Source organism: Plecotus auritus, assembly GCF_963455305.1.
Source record: "Plecotus auritus genome assembly, chromosome: 3".
Classification (NCBI taxonomy): domain Eukaryota; kingdom Metazoa; phylum Chordata; class Mammalia; order Chiroptera; family Vespertilionidae; genus Plecotus; species Plecotus auritus.
Window position 1 is genome coordinate 79,192,597 of NC_137772.1, and position 21,335 is coordinate 79,213,931.

General features: G+C 36.6%; 1 protein-coding gene across 4 annotated transcripts in view; it reads left to right on the plus strand.

Annotated features, from left to right (window-relative positions):
• Positions 1–21,335, plus strand: part of DIAPH3 (diaphanous related formin 3) — a gene marked incomplete at its 5' end in the record, with an annotated part of 566,313 nt that overhangs the window by 355,328 nt on the left and 189,650 nt on the right. For all 4 annotated transcript variants that reach the window (XM_080660806.1, XM_080660807.1, XM_080660808.1 and 1 more), the window contains 2 exons: positions 6,556–6,682; positions 14,994–15,156. In XM_080660806.1, coding sequence (XP_080516932.1) covers positions 6,556–6,682; positions 14,994–15,156 — 290 coding nt within the window. The remainder of the gene's footprint in view (positions 1–6,555; positions 6,683–14,993; positions 15,157–21,335) is intronic.

Genomic DNA, 21,335 nt, shown 5'->3' on the forward strand with positions numbered 1-21,335 from the left:
AAAAAAAAATTTTTTTTAGAGAAAACACATGATCTTCACTTTGGGCTTTGTCATTTTACAATATCCTTTGTGCAGTATTTTAACTTCCCTCAACTTTCCTTTACCCACCCTTAAAATGCAATCTATTTTGGGGAAGATGATCAGGAAAGTGATTCTAGTGGGTAAAAGGTTTTTTTTGGAGGGGATGGGGTCATGAAAATATTTAAAAATTGAGCATGGTGATGGTTGTACCACTCTGAATTTACTTTAAAAAACCAGTTCATTGTACACTTTAGGTGACATGTACAGTATATGATTTATATCTCAACAAAGCTGTTCTTTTATTTCTCTTTAAATAAAGACCAGTCTTATAATCAATTGCAGATGTTTTCAGAGCCCCCCCCCCCCCCCGCCACCCCAGGATTTGCTTACCCCATCCCAAACCACGGCTGTGACTCCCAGTTGCCTCCAGTCCTGGTGGATGTGGATGGTGTGGTTTGCAAAGGAGAAGATGGCAAGGGGCTTGTGGAATTTCTGCAACCCCATTCCCCTGGTGTCCTCATAGGGCACCAGGACCATTTCCACTGTGCCAGCTCTCTGCTTCCTTTAACCTGTTGGGCAAAAGAATCCTGCATGCTCTGGCCAGAAAGTGCATTCTCTCTCAGGTGGCTCCAATGCTTTTTTTAAGGTCGTTTTATGGATTCAAAAGAATAAAAAGAGATGTGGAAAGCTTTTGTTGAATTCCTTTTACATGGTTCTTCTAGTCTTATGGGAAGTGAGATGTGGCTCTGAATTCATCCCAAAAGGTGTCTTTGGGCAAAAGCACCCAGAATCATACAACTCCTTCAGGATGCTCTACACACTTCGCTGTCAGAACTCAGGGGGAATTGAGGGTGAGCGAGGCGGTGGTGCTAGCACAGAACCCGGAAGAAGGTAGTGCTTTCTACACTGCCCAAGCCACGTGGACTGCAGCTGCACCCGCCCAGGTGGGCAGGGTGTTTCTGCTGTTTTGTTTTGGTCTGGCCTCCACCCCATCAGCCACGGACCCGTGCCTGCACTGAGACTGAACAGTTCGATGGTCCTACTTTTTGGTGGACTGTGGACGCACTCCCACCTCCCAGAGACTGGCAGTTAGACTCTGGCTGCTTCTGAGTCGCTCGCAGGGAAAGCGCGGCCCTAGGTCCAGAACAGACTCGGGTGTCCTTGGCTAGGAGGCCTCCCCAGGCTAGGGCCTGCTGGCGGTTTGAAGGCTGGCCACGCCTCTGATCGTGGCGGGGGTCCCCTCTGGGGCGCTGGCTGGCCTGGGCTAGGGGAAGGCTGGCCATGCTTCCAGTCTAGGCGGGGGTCCCCTCATGGAGACCATCCCGCTCCCTCAGCTCCCTAGCCTGCTATTCGGTCATCTGTCCGGTCGTTTTGGTTGTTACCGCCTCTGACATTTTATATATTAGGATGTTCTGGTGAGGATTTAAAAATTTAATGCAGAACACTTAAGACAATACCTGCCTCAGTAAATTTCAGCTGCTGTTACTATCATTATCACTGCTACGACCATTACAACTATTATTATTATGCTACTAATACACTTCTTTTTAATTTAATTCATAAAATAAAGTGGTCATATGGCTTATAAACTCATCTAATCACATATTTACTTACAGCAAGCTATATTGGGATGTGTGTTTAATCAATTGTGTTAATACACTAAACACTGTTGTGATAAAAGTATTTTATGCACTCTCTTCTCTGAGTAATTTTCTCAATTTTAAGGATCACAGGAAGGGGAAATGTGAATAGAAAAAAAAACTGTAGAAAATATGTACCAGTATAAGTTCAAAGTGGCTACACTCCAGTGAGATCCAATAAATTGTTCCAGTAGCATCACTCTTTAGGCACAAACATTTTCTGTAGCTCTCTGATAAGAACAGTCAGTGGGGTCATTAAACATTGTATCTGAGAATCAGCTTGCTAATTGTGTTTTCAACAAAATACATTAAGGTTTTCTTTTTTTTTAAATATATTTTATTGATTTTTTACAGAGAGGAAGGGAGAGGGATAGAGAGTTAGAATCATCGATGAGAGAGAAACATCGATCAGTTGCCCACTGCACACTTCCTGCTGGGGATGTGCCTGCAACCAAGGTACATGCCCTTGGTTGGAATCGAACCTGGGATCTTTCAGTCCGCAGGCCAACGCTCTATCCACTGAGCCAAACTGGCCAGGGCTGTTAAGGTTTTCTTAACAGTTATTAATATGTTAGAATAGCAAATGTTATTTTGTATGCAGGTTGTTTAAAAAATGAAAAACCTCCATGTTCTTAAACACATTTTTCATGCCTCCATTCTATTGAATCAAGATTGTAAACCATACTTTTTAAAAAATGCAATCCCATTTGTTTGGGCAATTAAGTTGCTTTCAAGGATGTTCCCATCTTTACAGGTGAAACCTGACTTATAACTTCCTCTGTATTAATTTAAAACCTGAAAATGGTAGTGTACCTAGAATTATATGCATTTTTAATATCATTTCGTGTAGTTTACACTAGTGGGAATCAAAAGAAATTTAAACTAAAATTTATCTTAACATAAAGTAAATATCAAAAAATGTGGTTTGAGCCACTAAGTCCTTTTTACAAATTGTTATTTTTTTTTTTTCTGGTATCGTCTAACATTGTCTGTGCAAACACATTAGGAAGTGATGCTTAACATCTGTCCTGCTGGGTGGCCAGTATTCTGATAGTGCCTAGTGCTCTGCTTTCCCCCTTGTTCCTTCATGTGCACTGTGAGAGGCACTTTGTCAAAGAAGGGAAATCTTGATTAGATAGTCACTACACATTGTGCTTAGGGGAGCAGTAAAGAAAGCTGGATAGGTGTTCCACATGTTTCTCAATGGCCTCTGATACCTTTTGTTCCTGTTGTAGATCAGCTTGGACAGTAGAGAGCACTTTTCCCATCTTCATGCACTCACTGTTCCCTCTCAAAGAGATCATGCTTTTGAAAAACATTAACATTTCATTGAAATAAGTTAATTTTAAAATTATAGATTTTCTTTGCCTCTCTATCTGAAAAGACTAATTATTTTGTAGTGTATATAGATGACAAGAACTCAAATTTTATTTATTATTTATTTATTTTCAATCTTTTTTATTTCAAGAAAAACGATTTTAAATATAATAATGTTACATGTAATAAACATTAATATCTCCAGCAAAACAATTTTAAATATAATAATATTATTTGCAGCAAATACCAATTATTCAAGAAGAATAATATTACATGTAATAAACATTAATATTTCAAGAAAAAAAGGATTTAAAATATAATAATATTACTAAAACTGTACTGACATAGTATAATATCACAAAAGTTGTATGAAATATTAAAAATCTGCAAATAACAGGATTATTTCTATTATATTCTAAAATATCTACCCCCCGCCCGGCTCTTTTTTTTCATCAGTTTATGTTGTTTATTATATCCCACATATGAGTGACATCATGTGATAGTTATTTTTCTCTGACTGGCTTATTTCACTTAGAATAATGCTCTCCAGGCCCATCCATGCTATTGCAAATGGTAAGAGTTCCTTCTTTGTTACAGCAGCTTAGTATTCCATTGTGTAGATGTACCACAGTTTTTTAATCCACTCATCTGTTGATGGGTACCTAGGCTGTTTCCAAATCTTAGCTATTGTAAATTGCGCTGCTATGAACATATGGGTGCATATATCCTTCCTGACTGGTGTTTCTGATTTCTTGGGATATATTCCTAGAAGTGGGATTTTTGGGTCAAACGGGAGTTCCATTTTTAATTTTTTGAGGAAATGCCATACTGTTTTCCACTGTGGCTGCACCAGTCTGCATTCCCACCAGCAGTGCAGGAGGGTTCCTTTTTCTCCACATCCTCACCAGCACTTGTCATTTGTTGATTTGTTAATAATAGCCATTCTGACAGGTGTGAGGTGCTACCGCATTGTCGTTTTGATTTGCATCTCTCTGATGATTAGTGACTTTCAGCACGTTTTCATGTATCTCAAAAGAGGGCTTCTTTATGTCCTCTTTCGAAAAGTGTCTATTTAGGTCCTTTGCCCATTTTTTAATTGGATTCTTTATCTTCCTTTTGTTAAGTTGTTTCAGTTCCTTATAAATTTTGGAGATAACATTGGCAAATATGCTCTCCCATACAGTGGGCTTTCTTGGTGTTTTGTTGATGGTTTCTTTTGCTATGCAGTCTGGCTAATTGTTTATCAATTTTGTTTATCTTTTCAAAGAACCAACTCTTGATTTCATTGATTTTTTTGTATTGTTCTTTTAGTCCCTATGTAATTTATTTCTGCTGTAATCTTTATTATTTCCTTCCTTCTACTTACTCTGGGCATTTATTGTTGTTCTCTTTCTAGTTCTTTAAGTTGTTGGGTTAAATACTTTATTGCTGATTTTTTCTTGTTTTTTTCACTTTTGCCTGTAATGCTATGAACTTCCCTCTTAGGACTGCTTTTGCTATGTCCCAGAAATTTTGGGTTGTTGTGTGTTCATTTTCATTTGTTTCCAGGAAGTTTTTTATTTCTTTCTGGATCTCTTTGGTAACCCATTCATTGTTTAATAACATGCTATTTAGCCTCCATGTGTTTGAATGTTTTTGTTTTTACTGTAGTTGATTTCTAATTACATTCAACTGTGATTTGCGAAGATGCTTGATATGATTTCAATCTTCTCGAACTTGTAGATACTTGTTTTGTGTCCTAACCTATCTATCTTTGTGAATGATCCATGTGCACTTGAAAAGAATGTATATTCTGCTGCATTGGGGTAAAATGTTCTATAAATTTCTATGCAATCCATCTGATCGAGTGTGTCCTTTAGAGTTTCTGTTTCTTTGTTAAGTTTTTGTGTGGAAGATCTGTCCAGTGAAGTCAGAGGGTGTTAAAGTCCCCTACTATGACTATATTGTTGTCAATCTCTCCATTAAAGTCCTCTAGAAGTTTTATATATATATATACATACATATATATATATGCTTTTTTAAAATTTTAATTAAAATTCTTTTTTTTCTTTTTGTTTCTCTGATTGAGTGATATTTTCAAGTCTGTCTTCTAATTCACTGATTCAATCCTCAGCTTCCCCTACTCTGCTGTGTATTCCTTCCAATGTGTTCTTTATTTGAGTTTTGTCATTCTTTATCTCAGACTGTTCTTTTTTCATAGTTAATATATCTTTTTTCATACTGTTGAGCATTTTTACCATTTTTACATTATTCATTACTCTGAACTCTGTTTCAGATAAATTTCTTAGCTCTGCTTCATTTATGTCTTCTTCTGGAGAATTCTCTAGTTCTTTTATTTGGGGGTTTTTTCTTTGTCTTCTCATTTTGGTTGTCTGGGTTTGTGACTATGTTTTAGGTAGATTCTCTACACCTCAATCTGCATTGCAGAACAGTGTTAAAGGCTGTTTCTGACTAATTGGATAAGGCAAAGACTCAAGGCCTCCAGAGATGCCTGTGCTTACAGACTAATAGGATTCTGACTTGAATTGTTCCCAGGCAGTCATCCTCAGGTGTGGGGAGAGTTTTTTTAACAGTGTGAGGCAATTGCTTCTGCCTGTAGGCTGATTGTTACTTTTAAATCTTAAGTGGCCTCAGGGCACAGTGTTTTCCAATAGGGTGTGTCGACTGTCTTCCCCCCAGGCAAGGCAAATGTCTATGTGTGAAAGATGTCCTGTGCTGCATGAGGGAATGACTCAGCCCAGGAAACTTGGGGTGTCTGCTTTCTGAGCTCTATGCCCTGAGTCTCCAGTCCTGGGTTCTGCTCTCACAGCTCCAGTCCACTGCACCCTCCCTCTGCCAGAGCACAAAGTGGGTGGCTCCACAGGGAATTTTTGTGCATTGGCCCTTCAAAGGAGTGCCCAAACTTTCAGCTGCAACTCCCTTGCAGACTCACCCCACTGCTTTTCACAGCTAGATGTTATGCGGGTACCCTCCTCAGATTTGGTGCTCTCTGCTAGGGAGCCCAGTTTGGGGATTAGATTCCAGAGTTCTGAGTGGTACTCCCCCCACAGCTGAGATATTTCTCCAGGACTTCAGTTGCTGTCTGTGGGTGCCCAGCCTGTTCTTTCACGCCTCCCCCGCTCCTACCAGTCTGTATGCGTTCTCCACCTTCAGTCCTCGGGTATCAGGGTTCTCTCCTGTGAGTTTTTCGTTGATTATTCCTGAAGCCTTTCCGTATTTCACTTGTAATTGTAGCTTGTTCCTGGGAGCATGTCTGTGCAGCATCCACCTTCTCTGCCACCATTTTTAATCTTAAGAACTCTAATTTTAAACACAACATTTCCTAAATATAGTTTGTTCATGTGGTTTGCTGTAAATTTCATCTAATGTCTTAAAGACACTTAATAAATTTACTTTATTCCAGGATTTAAAAATTGAAAGTTTTAACAAGTTTACTGAATTTTACCTTCCCTTTATTATAATAAATTTTTTACTTTCTTATTGTAAGGTTTTTCACAAATATTTTGTTTCTAGAGTGTTTTACCTTTTATATATTATAATTTTGTCCTTTCAAGGCATTTAATATACTCTTTTTCAGTCTCTGTAGAAATGCTGGAAAAGAATCTGAAGCAGATGGGAAGGCAGCTTCAACAGCTTGAGAGAGATTTGGAAACCTTTCCCCCTCCTGAGGACGTGCATGATAAGTTTGTGACAAAGATGTCCATATCCTTTTGATATCTAAATAAATTACTAGTCAAATGGAATTACAAATTATTTTAATATTGAAGTACATTTGCATAACCAGAGATCATTCTGTAGTACCACATTATAAGCTTAATCTTTACCTTCTTGCAGGGAAATTTATCGAAGTGTTTATCATGAACAATACTGAAATGTATTCTATTGATCTCCATTTTTTTCCCCTTCTTATCAACTTGAATTATATTTTTTCTCACCTTATCCCTTCCACATGTCCTTTTTCCTTTTGAAGTTCATGGTAGATTAAAAGGATATGAAAACTCAAATTGAGGAAGTTTGAATCTAACATGATGTGATTTTGATATTTTGAAATGTTTCAGGATAAAGACCATAAACTGGTGTGAGTAATCAGCTTAATTTCAAGGCTTGTCCTATGCTAGAATTTAACTTGTGTTCCAGAAACTTTCTATTTTCTTTAGAAATACTACATAGTTCCATAATCAAAATTGAGTTTGTCACAATCACTATTTGTGCAGTTATTCTCCAAACCTAAAATAAAATTGACAAATATGTATGTGTGTGTATACATACTTATAGAAAATCAATAGAATGAGGCTTTTGTCCTGCTTAATGTAAGGTTTCTTTTGAATTCAATTATCTTTGGTTTTGCTAACTTTGTGGCTTAATCTCTAATGACTAATTGAAGTAATAAACTTTATTTCCTGAAACTAATGTTGAGTTGCTTTGCAAACCATTCTGTGAAATTAGAGACTGATATCTTTTGTGTTATAATAAAGTATTGCTACTATGCATTATTAAAATTCCATATGGACTTCAGAATTCTACATGAAAGGATAACCCATTTTTAAAATGAGCTCTTATAAATAGACACTCCTAATATTTATTTTAAACTGAGTTACTTGAAATGAAATAACTACTTTTCCTCTTTCTATCTCTCCTGAGATTTGGCATATCACAAACTTATTATTTGGCTTGTCATAGATTTTCTTATATATACTTTCAGCTTAATTGTGAATTAGTTCAAGTTTAGCTATCTCTACAGTATCTTTGGGGAAATATCATAAAAATCCACTCAGCAACAATCAGTTCTGACTAATGTATTTATTTCCTTTCCTATCTTTCCTACCTATCCAGTTTCTTTTTTTATAAGGCAAGGCACCGTTATCACTCTACTAGATATGGTTGTCTTTTTAAAACTAAAAATGAAATATATACTTATCAAAAGTATATTTTGCAGTTCCTTCTCATTTGGCAACATATGGTTTACAAAATTAATTTGTAAAATTTTTTATAGCAGATTTTTATTAGTTTTACCATTCTTGGTTTTTTTTCTCAATCATTTCTATCATTTTAAAATATTCATATGTGCCAGTTTATTGTAATCATTAAGTCCTATTAATGGAAGTATTTATTATTGTTCTTTACAGATAGAAAGCATTTTAGAAAAGTTTTTGCTTGTATAGATTTTGGTAATCCATTGTGAGTGTACTAATTATGAAAGTTGGGTTTCTAGGACATATAACTTAAGATGAATTCCTGAGCTTAGAGTCAGTGTAGCAGATGATCTCTGGACCTATTAATACTTGTATTCCTATGATACAAGAAGCTGAATGATGTTGCCTTCTTGAAAGGAATGTAACTCATAAAAAGTAACTAGCAGGAAATCAGAAACAGGAAGGATGACGCTTTGTTGGAAACAATTTTTTATTCTGAGTACAATTATACTCCATGGACATGAAAGCTACTATATCCTGTTGCTAAATATCACAACCTAGAAGCCTCTAATGAACTGATTAGCATTCATGTATCTCTTGGAAGTCAGATATATGAACAGTTGGTGCACTTTGCTATTGACAGAGCTTATGATCATAAATATACTTGCTGAGATTAGATTGCACTCGTTTGCTTTTCCTCTTAGACATACTAGTTTCAAGGTAATTAAATTCATTCATTGTGAAGCTTTGTTTACTTTAATTAGGACTGACAACAAACCAGATCTTGAATATTAAATGCATTTATAAGATCTTATTAAAATGGCAAATTGTGAGCTGCTTAGATCTTAGAAAATGGAAGAATATGGAAATGAAAATGCACAATGAATAAAAATATATTTAACTAAAATTTGGGTTATTAATGCTCAAATTTGTTTTAAATTTTAGTGCTTATTAGTTGAAGCACATATCAAATGTGTGATTCCTCAACCAGTTCTGGAAGAATATGTATATTATCCAAGTTGTTAAGAATGCATTTTTACAACTGGATATTTAATGTAAAAAATCATAATTTAGTGAACTATTAGATAATCTGTTAATCAAATAGTCTTAAATTATGATATAATTTTCATTATAATAGGAAATTTTACTAATAGTGTTCAATTATAGTATACTAGAGGCCTGGTGCACGAAATTTGGGTACTCGGGTGGGGGAGTCCCTCAACCCGGCCTGCGCCCTCTCGCAGTCTGGGAGCCATCAGTTGGACATACCTAGCACTGCCGCGGAAGCGGGAAAGTCTTTCCCCACTGCGCTCACCAGCTCTGAGCCCAGCTCAGGGCTTCTGCCTGAGCAGCACTCCCCCTGTGGGAGCTCACTGACCACCAGGGGGCAGCTTCTGCATTGAAGGTCTGCCCCCTGGTGGTCAGTGCGTGTTATAGCGACCAATCTTTTCACTGGTCAATTTGCATATTAGCCTTTTATTATGTAGGATTATTATATAGGGTTGTATTTTTATTTTTCCAGTGCATGCTTTCTTTACATATACTATTTAATATTTAAAAATGTTAGTTTAGTACATTCTTTAAAGGCTTTGCACAATTATTTCAGAGATAGCACATTGACTTTTTTTAAAGAAAAAAAATTTAATGTGTTTTTATTGATTTTTTTAGAGAGGAAGGGGAAGGGATGGAGAGATAGAAGCATCAATGAGTGAGAAACAGCATCTATCTGCTGCCTACTTCATGCCCCCTACTGGGGATTGAGCCCGGTTATGTGCCCTGACTGGGAATTGAACCCATGACTTCCTGGTTCCTGGGTCAATGCTAAACCACTGAGCAACACTGCCCACGCCACATTGACTTTTAATAATAATGATGTTACTTTCCAATTGCTAAGCCTGCTCAGAAATATAATTAGAGTTGAATAATACCAGTGTAAATATTCGTTTGAAAAATATGTAACACATGTTCAAGGTGGGTGTCATTAATATTGTTATATACAAGCTATTATATGTGAATAATATTAAATTTTATATAACAAGTTACTTGACTCTTTCCTATGTTATAGTCTTTAAATTTCTTCATTGCAATCCTGCTTTTATTTTGCACTTTCTTTTTATTGTTCCGCTATATAGCAATGTTTTAATCACTTCTGATACTTCTATGAAGATGCTGAAACTATCTCAATAAATTTCTTCAGAGAAAGACATCTATATCCAACACTACATAAAGTACAGCATTTTTCAGGTAAAAGAATTATGTACATTTTTATTTAATTGAACTATAGTGAGGAAATAATCTTTTCTTACTACTTAGTTGGCCGACAGTAAATATTTGTAATTCAGCACATGTGAATACAGATCTGCTTGTCAACCTACTTTCAAATGGGACGATCACAGTCTTTAATATAGAAATTAATGAGAATTTGGCCTTTGTCCTAGTAAAGGAATAGAAAACAGATTTTACAAAAATAACAAGTGACTGGATAAATATCAATATTTTTCTAATGAATTTTATCAAATATTTATTGTGTATAAAAGCTCACCTGTTTCTCTAAAACTCTTTTTAAGGAGCTTGGGGAAAAATAAAGCCTTACTACTACTAAGATGGGCATTACTTTTATCTGCAGTTTAACAGTTAGCACAAGAACATCTACATTTGTTTTCTCTTTTGGTTGATGATAATGATGTGTATTTGTTTTTGTTCCTGTCTAAATATTCTACCATCTCTTAATGAGTAGCCCATCAATAATGACTTAGAGACCTCATTAATATAACCATTTATCCCATCCTATCAGATAATCATTTTAAACTTCTAAGAATTTGGCTATTTCCGAAATTGTTTCAGTTTAATCACAATTTTATCATTCTTGATAATTCCAGTTATTCAAAGCTCTACTTCCCTTTGGAGCACATTGTTTTATAGATAACAATTATAAGATAATCCTATATAATAAAAGCCTAATATGCTAAGTGTCTGGTTATCCGTTCAACCAATCAAAGCGTAATATGCTAATGATATGCTAAGGCTGCTCATCTGCTTGCTGTGACATGCCCTGACAACCTGGGGGCAGTCAGTCGACCATTCGCTATGACATGCACTGATCACCAGGGGGCAGATGCTCCATCCGATAGGTTAGCTTGCTGCTGGGATCTGGCTGATGGGGACTGAACGAGATGGGCCGGACATGCCCTGGAGCCCTCCCGCAGTCCCTCCCTGGCTGGCCAACCTCCCTCAGCCTAGCCTGCGCCCTCTTGCAATCCAGGACCCCTTGGGGGATGTAGGACAGCCAGTTTCAGCCTGATCCCGCAGGCCAGGTTGAGGGACCCCATTGGTGCACGAATTTGTGCACAAAGTCTCTAGTTAACTTATAAAGCTCTCTAGTTTTAGAACAAGACCATGTAATTTTAATGGTTTTGACTCTTGGTCTCCTTTCCCATCACATTTTTAAATAGAATTATACTGTTTTGATTAAGTATGCCCAGCATTTTTCAAATATTTCATTAACTTTTGCTTTGCATCTGAAAATTTTAAAAAAATGTTATTGGATAATATTTACAGCTTTAATTTAATCTGTTTACCAAATTGATTCTTGAGACTAGACATATTCCCAGGTATTAGAATAAAATTACTAGGATTTGTGAAGTGCCTGTTTTAAAGCTCAAAGCCTTATAAGCACTGATAGGGGCAGAAAAATAGTGACCATACAGTTAGAAACACCCATGGTAATAGGATAACCTGTTGTCCAGGTCAACAGCTGTTCGGGGACTCTCTTAGCTCTTAATTACATCGAGATTGTGTGTGTAAGAATGCATATATGTGTAGTCTTTCATCAGAATTGTGAGAAGGCCTGTTACCCTTCCCACTAAAGTTCAAAAATGATGACACTAGGGTGAAATAAGTAACTGGTAACAATGTACTAGTAGTTGTATATGGTTAGACTTAATACAACTAAGAAGGTGGGGCACAGCATTAGAGAAGGAACTGACAGAAGTGACCACACCCCAGAAATGGGTCAAGAACAAAGCACTATTAGGGAATTGGATTAGAAAGGAAAATTCACAACATCATTACAAATGAGTACCATGGACTACAAATGCTGTATGTATTCAGTGGGAAAAATGATCACTCATAGCTGTAGGGAAGAAAGCTTCATGGAAGAAGTATTTAGTGAGGCCTTGAATGGTAGGTTTGGACCTGAAAAACTAGATAGGAATTAAAAATACTATAAAAATAATCCATGTGGATACAGTCTCTATCATGAACATAAATAATTTTAGCTGAGAATTTATAGATTGAATAAACCAGTGTTGATTTCTGAACTTATTAGATTAAAGAAATTATTTCACTTTACAAATAAATCACCATATGTTCCATCTAATAGTTTCTGCATGTATGTTAAATGTGGTTTTTATTTACATCTGTTCATTTTACCTATAGCATTTTATGGAATATGGATATTTTGCAAGACAAAATATATGGAAACCTGTTCTGTGTGAGTATCTATACTAATAAAAGCCTAGGTGGCCCTTGCTCCCCCACGTGACATCATCACAACATGGCCGCCCCCATGTCATCACAAGATGTCTGCCACAAGATGGCCGCCACAAGATGCAGCAGGGGAGGACAGTTGGGGGTGACTTGGTCTGCAGGGGAGGTGAGTTGGGGGGGAACAGGCCAGCAGGGGAGGGGAGTTGGGGGCGATTGGGCCGGCTGGGGAGCAGTTAGGTGTCAATCAGGCCAGCAGGGGAGTGGTTAGGGGGCAATCAAGATGGCAGGCAGAAGTGGTTAGGAGCAATCAGGCAGGCAGGTAGGCGAGCGGTTAGGAGCCAGTGGTCCTGGATTGTGAGAGGGATGTCCGACTGCCGGTTTAGGCCCGATCCCGCAGGAAAAACCAGCAGTTGGACATCCCCTGAGGAGTCCCAGATTGGAGAGGGTGCAGACTGGGCTGAAGGGACCCCGGCTCCCCCCCCCCCCCCCCCGCCCCGTGCATGAATTTCGTGCACCGGGCCTCTAGTATTGTTATAATTCCTTGTGATTTTGTGATTTTACTAATTATAAGAAAGTTTTGTTGTTCATCTAAGAATTAAAAAAAGATACCATATATAAATGCATCATTCACTGGTAGTTTTATGATCTACATTCTAGAAAGTATAAAGGAGGCATTTTGCTATTCAGTTGCATATAAATGAGCCAGAAAAGGATTTATAGATTTTCTTAAGGCCATTAAAATAAATCAGCTCTTGCATTAGAATTCAGACTTCGTATATCCTATGTAATAAAAGGCTAATATGCAAATTGTCCCCTCGACCAGGAGTTAACCAGGGGGCTGGGCTAGCCTGCCAAACACCCGCAGCCCCTCCCCTGATCAGCCCTCCCACCCCGATTGGGGGCAGGTCCAGCCGGCCAACCTCCCACATCCGCTGTCCCCTGGTCAGCCTGGCCCGATTGGCCCCAATTGGGGCGGGCCAGCTGGACCCCACCTGTGCACGAATTCGTGCATCAGGCCTCTAGTTGTAAAATACATGGAGAATAGTATGGAAAAAAAAAAAAACAGACATAGAAGAGCAATTGGCAATGTGTGGACATGGTTACAGGTGGGTTGTGGTGGACTGAGATGCCATAGTACTTTGTGGGAAGATTGAGTTCTAATTACTAAAATTCTTCTGTGCCCCCTGAATTCACCAACTATCTGGCTGCAGTGCTACCTCTTTCTCCTTGGTAATATTCATTCATTCATTCATTCATTCATTCATCTATCTCAAAGGGAAGGACCTGGATCTCTTGCTTTTTTTTATTCTCCACCAGGGGATGCTCTGACCACAGGAAACAAATCATTTTGAAGTTGTGGCAAATTTTCCTTTTTTAGATATAAACCTTCCATTTTTGTTTTGCATTGTAGAAGGAACTGACAGAGGTGACCGCACCCCAGAAATTCTTTGTTTCAATCTAGTTATTCTTATTAACTGGCTTTTTTTTTTTTTTAATTAAGTGTGCTGATGTCTGTTTATCCTTTTATGTTAGAGACAGTAAGATGACTTCAGTAAGTTTGATTCTGTATGTTCCATTTATTTAAATGCCACAATTTAAAGGAACCATATGTAATTATGATTGATGTGCTAAGACAGTCACCTTTTCAGACAGTGATTTTACTGCCTAAGCAATGTGTAATGCCACAAAAGAATTCTGTGCTTTGTTTAGAAAATGTGTTCTGATGGCACTACTACACTCACATGTAGTCTTCTCTGTCTCATTGTGCTTTGAACTGAGTTGTCATAAATAAGTGAGAGAATAACATCTCTGTGTATATGTATAATCATAGTTTGAACCAGATAATACATAGGAGAAACTACCAATTTTACAAAGGATAAGTTAAAACATGAATTTAATTCCATAAAATACCAAATTTTAAATGTCATTCTTAAAAATTTATTTTTGATTGCCTTTGCAACCATAAGTAAAGCTTAAAATGAATAACCAGGCAATAAAATACCAAGTGTTTATATGTATTCTAGATGCCATTCATTTTTCTAAGAACTTCGTATGTATTAACTCAGTCCTCACTACAGCCTCATTAAGATAGTTGATATTACTTTATTCTCATTTTACAGGTGAGGACATTTTGGCACAGAGAGATGAGGCATTTGTCCACAGGCATGGAACTACCAAGTTTAGGAGTTAGAAATTGACCCCAGTTGTCCAGTTGAACTGCTGTGCTTAATGCCTATGTTATTGACTTCACTACCATTAAATGTACTATTACAACTGCTGATCTAGAATTTTAAATCATATCACATGATCTGTATTATATAGATAGGCAAATTGGAAGAAAAATTTCCTTGAGTTCAATTGTGAAAGAAATATTAAATTACAAATATTTAACTATTCTGATAATTTTGCTTGATTTAATTAGAAATTGAATTTAAGATTTCATCACTGTACAGTATAGAGTGAATTGTAAGAATGGTTAACGGTTAGAGGTGATTTGGCATTTTGGAGATGTGTAATAGTAGCTAACAATTACAACAAAACATTGGACTTACAGGTGTGTGTTTTTCTAAAACATTACTTTGAAATTTCAGAATGCCTTAACTATAATATACAGCTTTGTTATCAGTACAAAGGAACAGTATGAGAATCTTTCAAAGTTACATGAAAACATGGAAAAGCTATACCAGAGCATAATGGGATACTATGCTGTTGACGTGAAGAAGGTGTCTGTGGAAGACTTTTTGACTGACTTAAATAACTTCAGAGCCACATTCATGGTATGTTAAAAAATTTAATTTGTTTTTAAAAAAGTATTTGTATCTATACTACCTCATCTATTAATATTTTTACTTCATTGCTTTATTCCACTCCTGTTGTCTAGTAAAATCTACCTTTTATGATGTTGAAAGTTAGCTTTAAAATTTCATATTTTGAATCTATTGAAAAAATGTGTGGTTTGTTCCCTTTTTGGCCTTCCCAACATTAAACTGTAATCAGAAATTTTTATTGAAACTGTGACAAATTCTGAAGTTTTTCATAGAGACTCCCCTCCTGGCTGATTACAGAGCATTTTTATAGTAAGTTTTTGGCTATGAATTTGTTTCTTTATACTTATGATCAATTTGTATTTTTGTGGTATAATTTTACCAAATTTCTTGCAGCTCTTATGAAGCTTTTTCCCCCCTTTTCTTTTCTTAATGCATTGTACAATAAGCTACCTGCAGTTTGCTTTTGAATGGATTTTATATTTCTAGGGTTTCCTTTAGATACTTTAATAGGGAGGTCAGGTCTTTGATGTGCAATCCTTTCATTTAGGTATTAAAAAGATCTTTTGAAAAGTATTAGCTGATTAGATAGGGGAAAAGAACCACACATATTAAAATGAGAAGGCATTGTTGCCTCCCTAGGGAACTGGGGATACATTTCTGCAAAGAAAATATATGTTATTCTTAATAGATAGGTAAGTCATTTCTGTATTTCAGCAAATGTTAGTGGGGATTAAAAAGTTCTTGAAGTATAAAGAAAAAGAAACTGGATTTAAAGAGTTAGGTTTTTGGTTTTTTTTAAATCTCAGGAAAACTTTATTGCTGAATTTATTGGGCTTGGTTATAATCACTAGGTTATGATTAGATAGCCTTTTAATAAAAAGTATTTTAAAGGAAAACAAGTTTATCTGCATTAAATACACATTTTGCTTCTAACTCTTGTTTACTTCCTCCACAAATCAAAGTGATTATTTAAATTATTTTTTATACCAGAAGGGAATTTGATTATTAAATATATTATGTGCCTTTATGTATGCTTTATTGAATGATATATTAATTTTTACAATGTTTTATGAGGCACATTGGTTTAGTGGAAGTAGCAAAGGCTTTGCAGTCTGAAAGAGCTAGGTTTGGGTGGTGGACTAGTTATGTGACTATAAACACTAACATTCCTGAGACTCAGTTTCCATATTTATAAAAGGAAATGTCAATTTCTTTCTCAAAAGGGTATTTAAATATTAAACAGGATAATATATGTTAAATGTTTACCATAGCTTTTGGCACATGGTAGTTGATCAATAAATTGTTATTGAGTAGAGGATTAACTCAGCAAGCTTGAGGTACTCAAACCCTGAGCATTCCAAAGAAAGCTTTAGTCCTTGCCTGACTCCTGGGAGATCACCTCGAAGCCCTATCCTACCTGGTAAGGGGTCTTTGTATACCTAGGACCAAGCTAGATAGTTTATGCTAAAAATGTGATTTATGGTGAATACCTGTTTTTGTTTGTTTATTTTCATGGCTCTTTGTTTGTTTTTAATCCTCACCTGAGGTTATTTTTCTATTAATTTTCTGAGAGACTGGAAGGGAGAGAGACAGAGTGAAACATCAATGTGAGAGAGACACATTGATTGGTTGCCTTCACATTTGCCCCAATCAGGGCTGGGGATCGAGTCTGCAACCAAGGTACATGCTGTTGACTGGAATTGAACCTGGGACTCTTCAACTATAGGCCAAAGCTCTTTCCACTGAGCCAAACTGGCAAGGGCATGAATACCTGTTTTTGTTCTCCTGAGGCACTGGGCCACAATGTATCAGGGGGTCCTCTGTGGGGCGCTGGAGACTGAGTAGCTAAGGTCACTCATGCAGGAGGTGCATGCCTACAGGACTGTCCTCCCCAATAAACACTCTTGACACCAGGCTGGGGTGAGCTGCCCTAGTTGGCAATGTGCTTCATGTGTTGTCACACATCATTGCTATAAATATCAAACTTTACTGGGAGAGGACAGTTTGATTTTAATCTGTATCCTTTTGGTGTAAACTGTAACAGTGGATAGAACAGCTTTTCTGAATTCTGTGAGTCATTAAGAAAATGATCACACTCAAGGCTTATCTTGGAGATCCCTGACACAATTATGTATAAAATTATGAAATAATATCCATTATATATATTCTAGAGGCCAGGGGCTGAATTCGTGCACCAGTGGGGTCCCTCGGCCTGGCCTGCGGGATTGGGCTGAAACCAGTGCTCCGACATCCCTCAAGGAGTCCTGTATTGCGAGAGGGCGCAGGCCAGGCTGAGGGACCCACCGGTGCACGATCGGGGCCGGGGAGGGACGAGAGAGGTTGGCCAGCTGGGGAGGGCTCCAGGGCGTGTCTGGCTTATCTCTACCAGTCGGAGCGTCTGCCCCCTGATGGTCAGTGCATGTCATAGTGAGTGGTTGAGCGGCCTTAGCATATCATTAGCATATTGCGCTTTGATTGGTTGAATGGCCAACTGGTCGCCCACTTAGCATATTAGACCTTTATTATATAGGATTTTTATGAACCATACATTTTCCCAGATGTCTTACTTACATATAGTATCTCAGCCAATCTTCATAATAATTTTCCTCAGCCAATATTCATAATAATTATCCATCTCTTCGTTGATCACTGTGGCCTTGAAGCATAATGCATGTCCAGGCCCCCATTCATATTCACATTAGAGAATTTTGCTTAAACTGCTCCTACACATAGGCCTGAATTGCATGGTTTCTTCTTTAACTCTCTTGTTTCTAGTCCTGATGATGCTTCCTTTATTGTCATTGAATAGTCTCCTATTTTGCTAGTCTCCTTCTTTAACCATTTGTTAGCACAGTGCAACAGCACTCTTAACTCCTTAAGCAAATGTCATCTGGCACCTTATTTATTTTGTTTAATGAACGATCTCATTTTAGAGACATACTTAGGCATGCTTTCACCTCTTAGGACTCCTTTGTTATCTGTCCCCTTTAGATAACATGTTTGAAAACAGTTTCTCTACCAAATTATATACATTAAGAATATACCATTTTTATGTTTTAATTAGACATATAACTGCTATGTAGACCCTCTGAGTTTTTAATTGCATACATTCCCAAATAGAATTGATGTCATTACACAAAAGAGTGGTATAATGACTTCAATTTTGGTTCATGTAGCTTTTTTTTTCCCTGAGCACATGAAACTTTTCTGTTTTAAAATACTAAAAAGGATTATGAGACATCTTTATAGTTTCTAAGACCCTGCATATCTGGTACCCCACTTTAGGTTTAGGTTTTCAATGGCAACAGAAAGCAATCCCTGCCTTAAGAGGGATTACTGCTGTGCACACAAAGTGGGAGCCTTATATTGTCTTTTTTGCTCCCTAGGTTTAGATATATAAAAGTGCTAAACTTTGCAGTTATTTTCTAGTTCAAGAAGTCCAATCTGTCCCTCCCTATGTTTTGTTTCCCACATATATGCCTCCATCTTAACTATGTGTAATGATAAAGAAAGAATTCTGATTTCTTCCCATCTTAAGTGACTTATGAATTCTGCCAACTAGAAGCCTCATCCTCTTAGTTTTTGAAAGTGATGTGTTGCTCTCTACCTCATTATTGGAAAGACAGCAGTGGCTGAGGGAACAGGCTCTGGCATCAGAACACCCTGGGTGATATGACTGGGGACAAGTTACTTTACCTTGCTCTGCCCCAGTTTCCTCTTAAAAACAGCATGTGTTTCTTTGGGATGTTACATTTTGAAGATCAAATGATATTGTGTACATATACTCTCATAATTAGCTACCTACAAAAAATAGAAGTATACCGATTTTTGCCTTTCCCAGTCTATAATAATAAAAGTGTAATATGCTAATTAGACCGGATGTCCTTCTGGACAACCTTCCGAACAAAGGTGGGACTGCGAGGGAAGCCCAGGTCCCCAGTGCCAGAGGGAAGCTGGTGCCGGCAGGGGTGGGAAGGAAGGCCTAATCTTGCATGGATTTCGTGCATCAGGCCTCTAGTTCATTATAACAAGGAAATATTTAAAGTATTTCATTCCTTTTTTAATTTTATGCTCCCCTATAGAATACTTTGAACTAAATAAATAGCTACCTATTTTTAATCAGTACTTCTGTCTTTAGATTACTTCTCCAAAATCGTTAGAGTTATGTTTTATCTAGATAAAGATTTGCTGTTCATGCTATTTGCAGACTTTAAGTTGATTTTTGGTTCATACAATTGAAATAACACTGTGCAGTGTACAAATGTAAAATCAATTATAACTCATTAAATCTTGTTGTGTGTTGATCAAATACAATTTATTCTTCTTCTGAATAGTCAAACTAAAGTGGTGATTTGCTAAACAAAAATGAATTCATTCAGTGAGGATATTTTTAGTGTTTTTTTCTGTTTTGTTATTGTTTTTTTTATAAAGAGGGCAGCCAGAACAAAACTCATTTTGCCAAGTCATTTAAATGTAGAAATTTGATGCTTGTCAACTCTAAATGTAATTTTCAAGGACTACTATTTAGACCAACTAGGCAAATAACAGGAACTCCAAAGTACTAAGCATTTTCTGTGTATTCCTTACTTCTTGTAGATTGATTCCTATGCTATCAGAAAAAAGAAAATCATGTAAAAGTCCTGTGGTTGGATGTTGAGTCAACTTATGTAATTATAATAGAACATATCTTCTATCCTTGCTTATTCTAGTGAGCTTATGACTTCGAAGTTGTCTTCATTGGCATCATTGTTATTCTGAGATCATACTTGGAGGTACAAAGCTCCAAACTAGAACAAAATACATATTCTAAATATCGGATCGTTTTTCTTCTTATCTTTGGTATCTTTTTATTTAAGGAATTGATCAATGCCAGGTGGTGAATATTTTGGGTATGCAACCTTGAAACTTAATTGCTAGATTCTTCTAATCTTTATTCTTTAGACTTTTCACAATAAAAACACACCTAGACTAACTGGCTTAATTTTACTCTTTCGTGATAATATATATACTTGCTATGCATTGCTCAATGGGATAATAGATGCATTTGAGTGACGGGTTCTGTATCACTAAATGACTGGTAATTTGTATTTCCCTTTTACATTTTAAGTATTTTTTTTGTTCCCTGAAATGATATAGCAAAAGGTAAAACTGGATTATCCTAATACAATAATGAGGACAATGATTGATAACAAAGAGAAGTCAACTGAATAACTAATGAATAATCATAAGTAGATTAATCCATGTTATTGAAAAAAATAACACTAAACTTGGATGCCACAAGTAAGAATAAATAAAACAGCATATTCTTTGCATATGAGATATACTGGCCTTCATTTCCACATTGTAAATGAGAGAGAGAGAGAGAGAGAGAGAGAGAGAGAGAGAGAGAGAAAGGAAGGAAACACTTGTTTTAAGGCTTGTCATGTTTTAAACATTACCAGGTTCTCATGGAATATTTTAGGGCTTTAGTTGGATGTTTTAATTGAACAGGTGATTAGCAGTAGCTAAAAAAAATGCTGCCCTATCACCAAGCCTACATTAAAGCACTGTTCTTCATGGCTGCCATCTTGTGCCTACCTGTGCCTCACTATTTTTATAGTATATCACTTTAGAACATAAGGGAAAAGAACACATTTAATAGAAAATCAAGTTACACTTTGGGAAAACTTTAGTTGTGAACATTTCATACTTTATTAAAGAACTTATTGACTAGGTTGAAATATCTCATTTATTTGAGAATTTTACAAAGTGTTTAAAGGAATTGCAAACAAACATAATATAGTGATGAAAGGTCTGTAATGTTAAGTCCCTGATGGGCTAATAAGTAATTTGTTGTTTCATCTGAAACTGACTTTACAATAAAGAACAGCTTGAAGCTGAAACAGTTTAATCATCAGCATCTGCACATCCTTTGGGACATTCTTAAAGGGTTGTGTTCCATTTTCATAAGTTTCATAGTCATCAAATGTTTAACTAATAGCTCCTTGTATTGAATGTTAAGATGATGAATTGTTTGTGCCAGTGTATAGTATATCGTGTTCTCCTCTTCTCACTGATAGCATTTTTTATTGGATTTGGCAATACCAGAAAAATTAATTTGATTAATTTGTATGTCATCTAGATTTCTTGTCTCTACCTTGTTATTATTGCAAATAGAGGTTTCTAAGAATAAACTTATTTTCCATTGT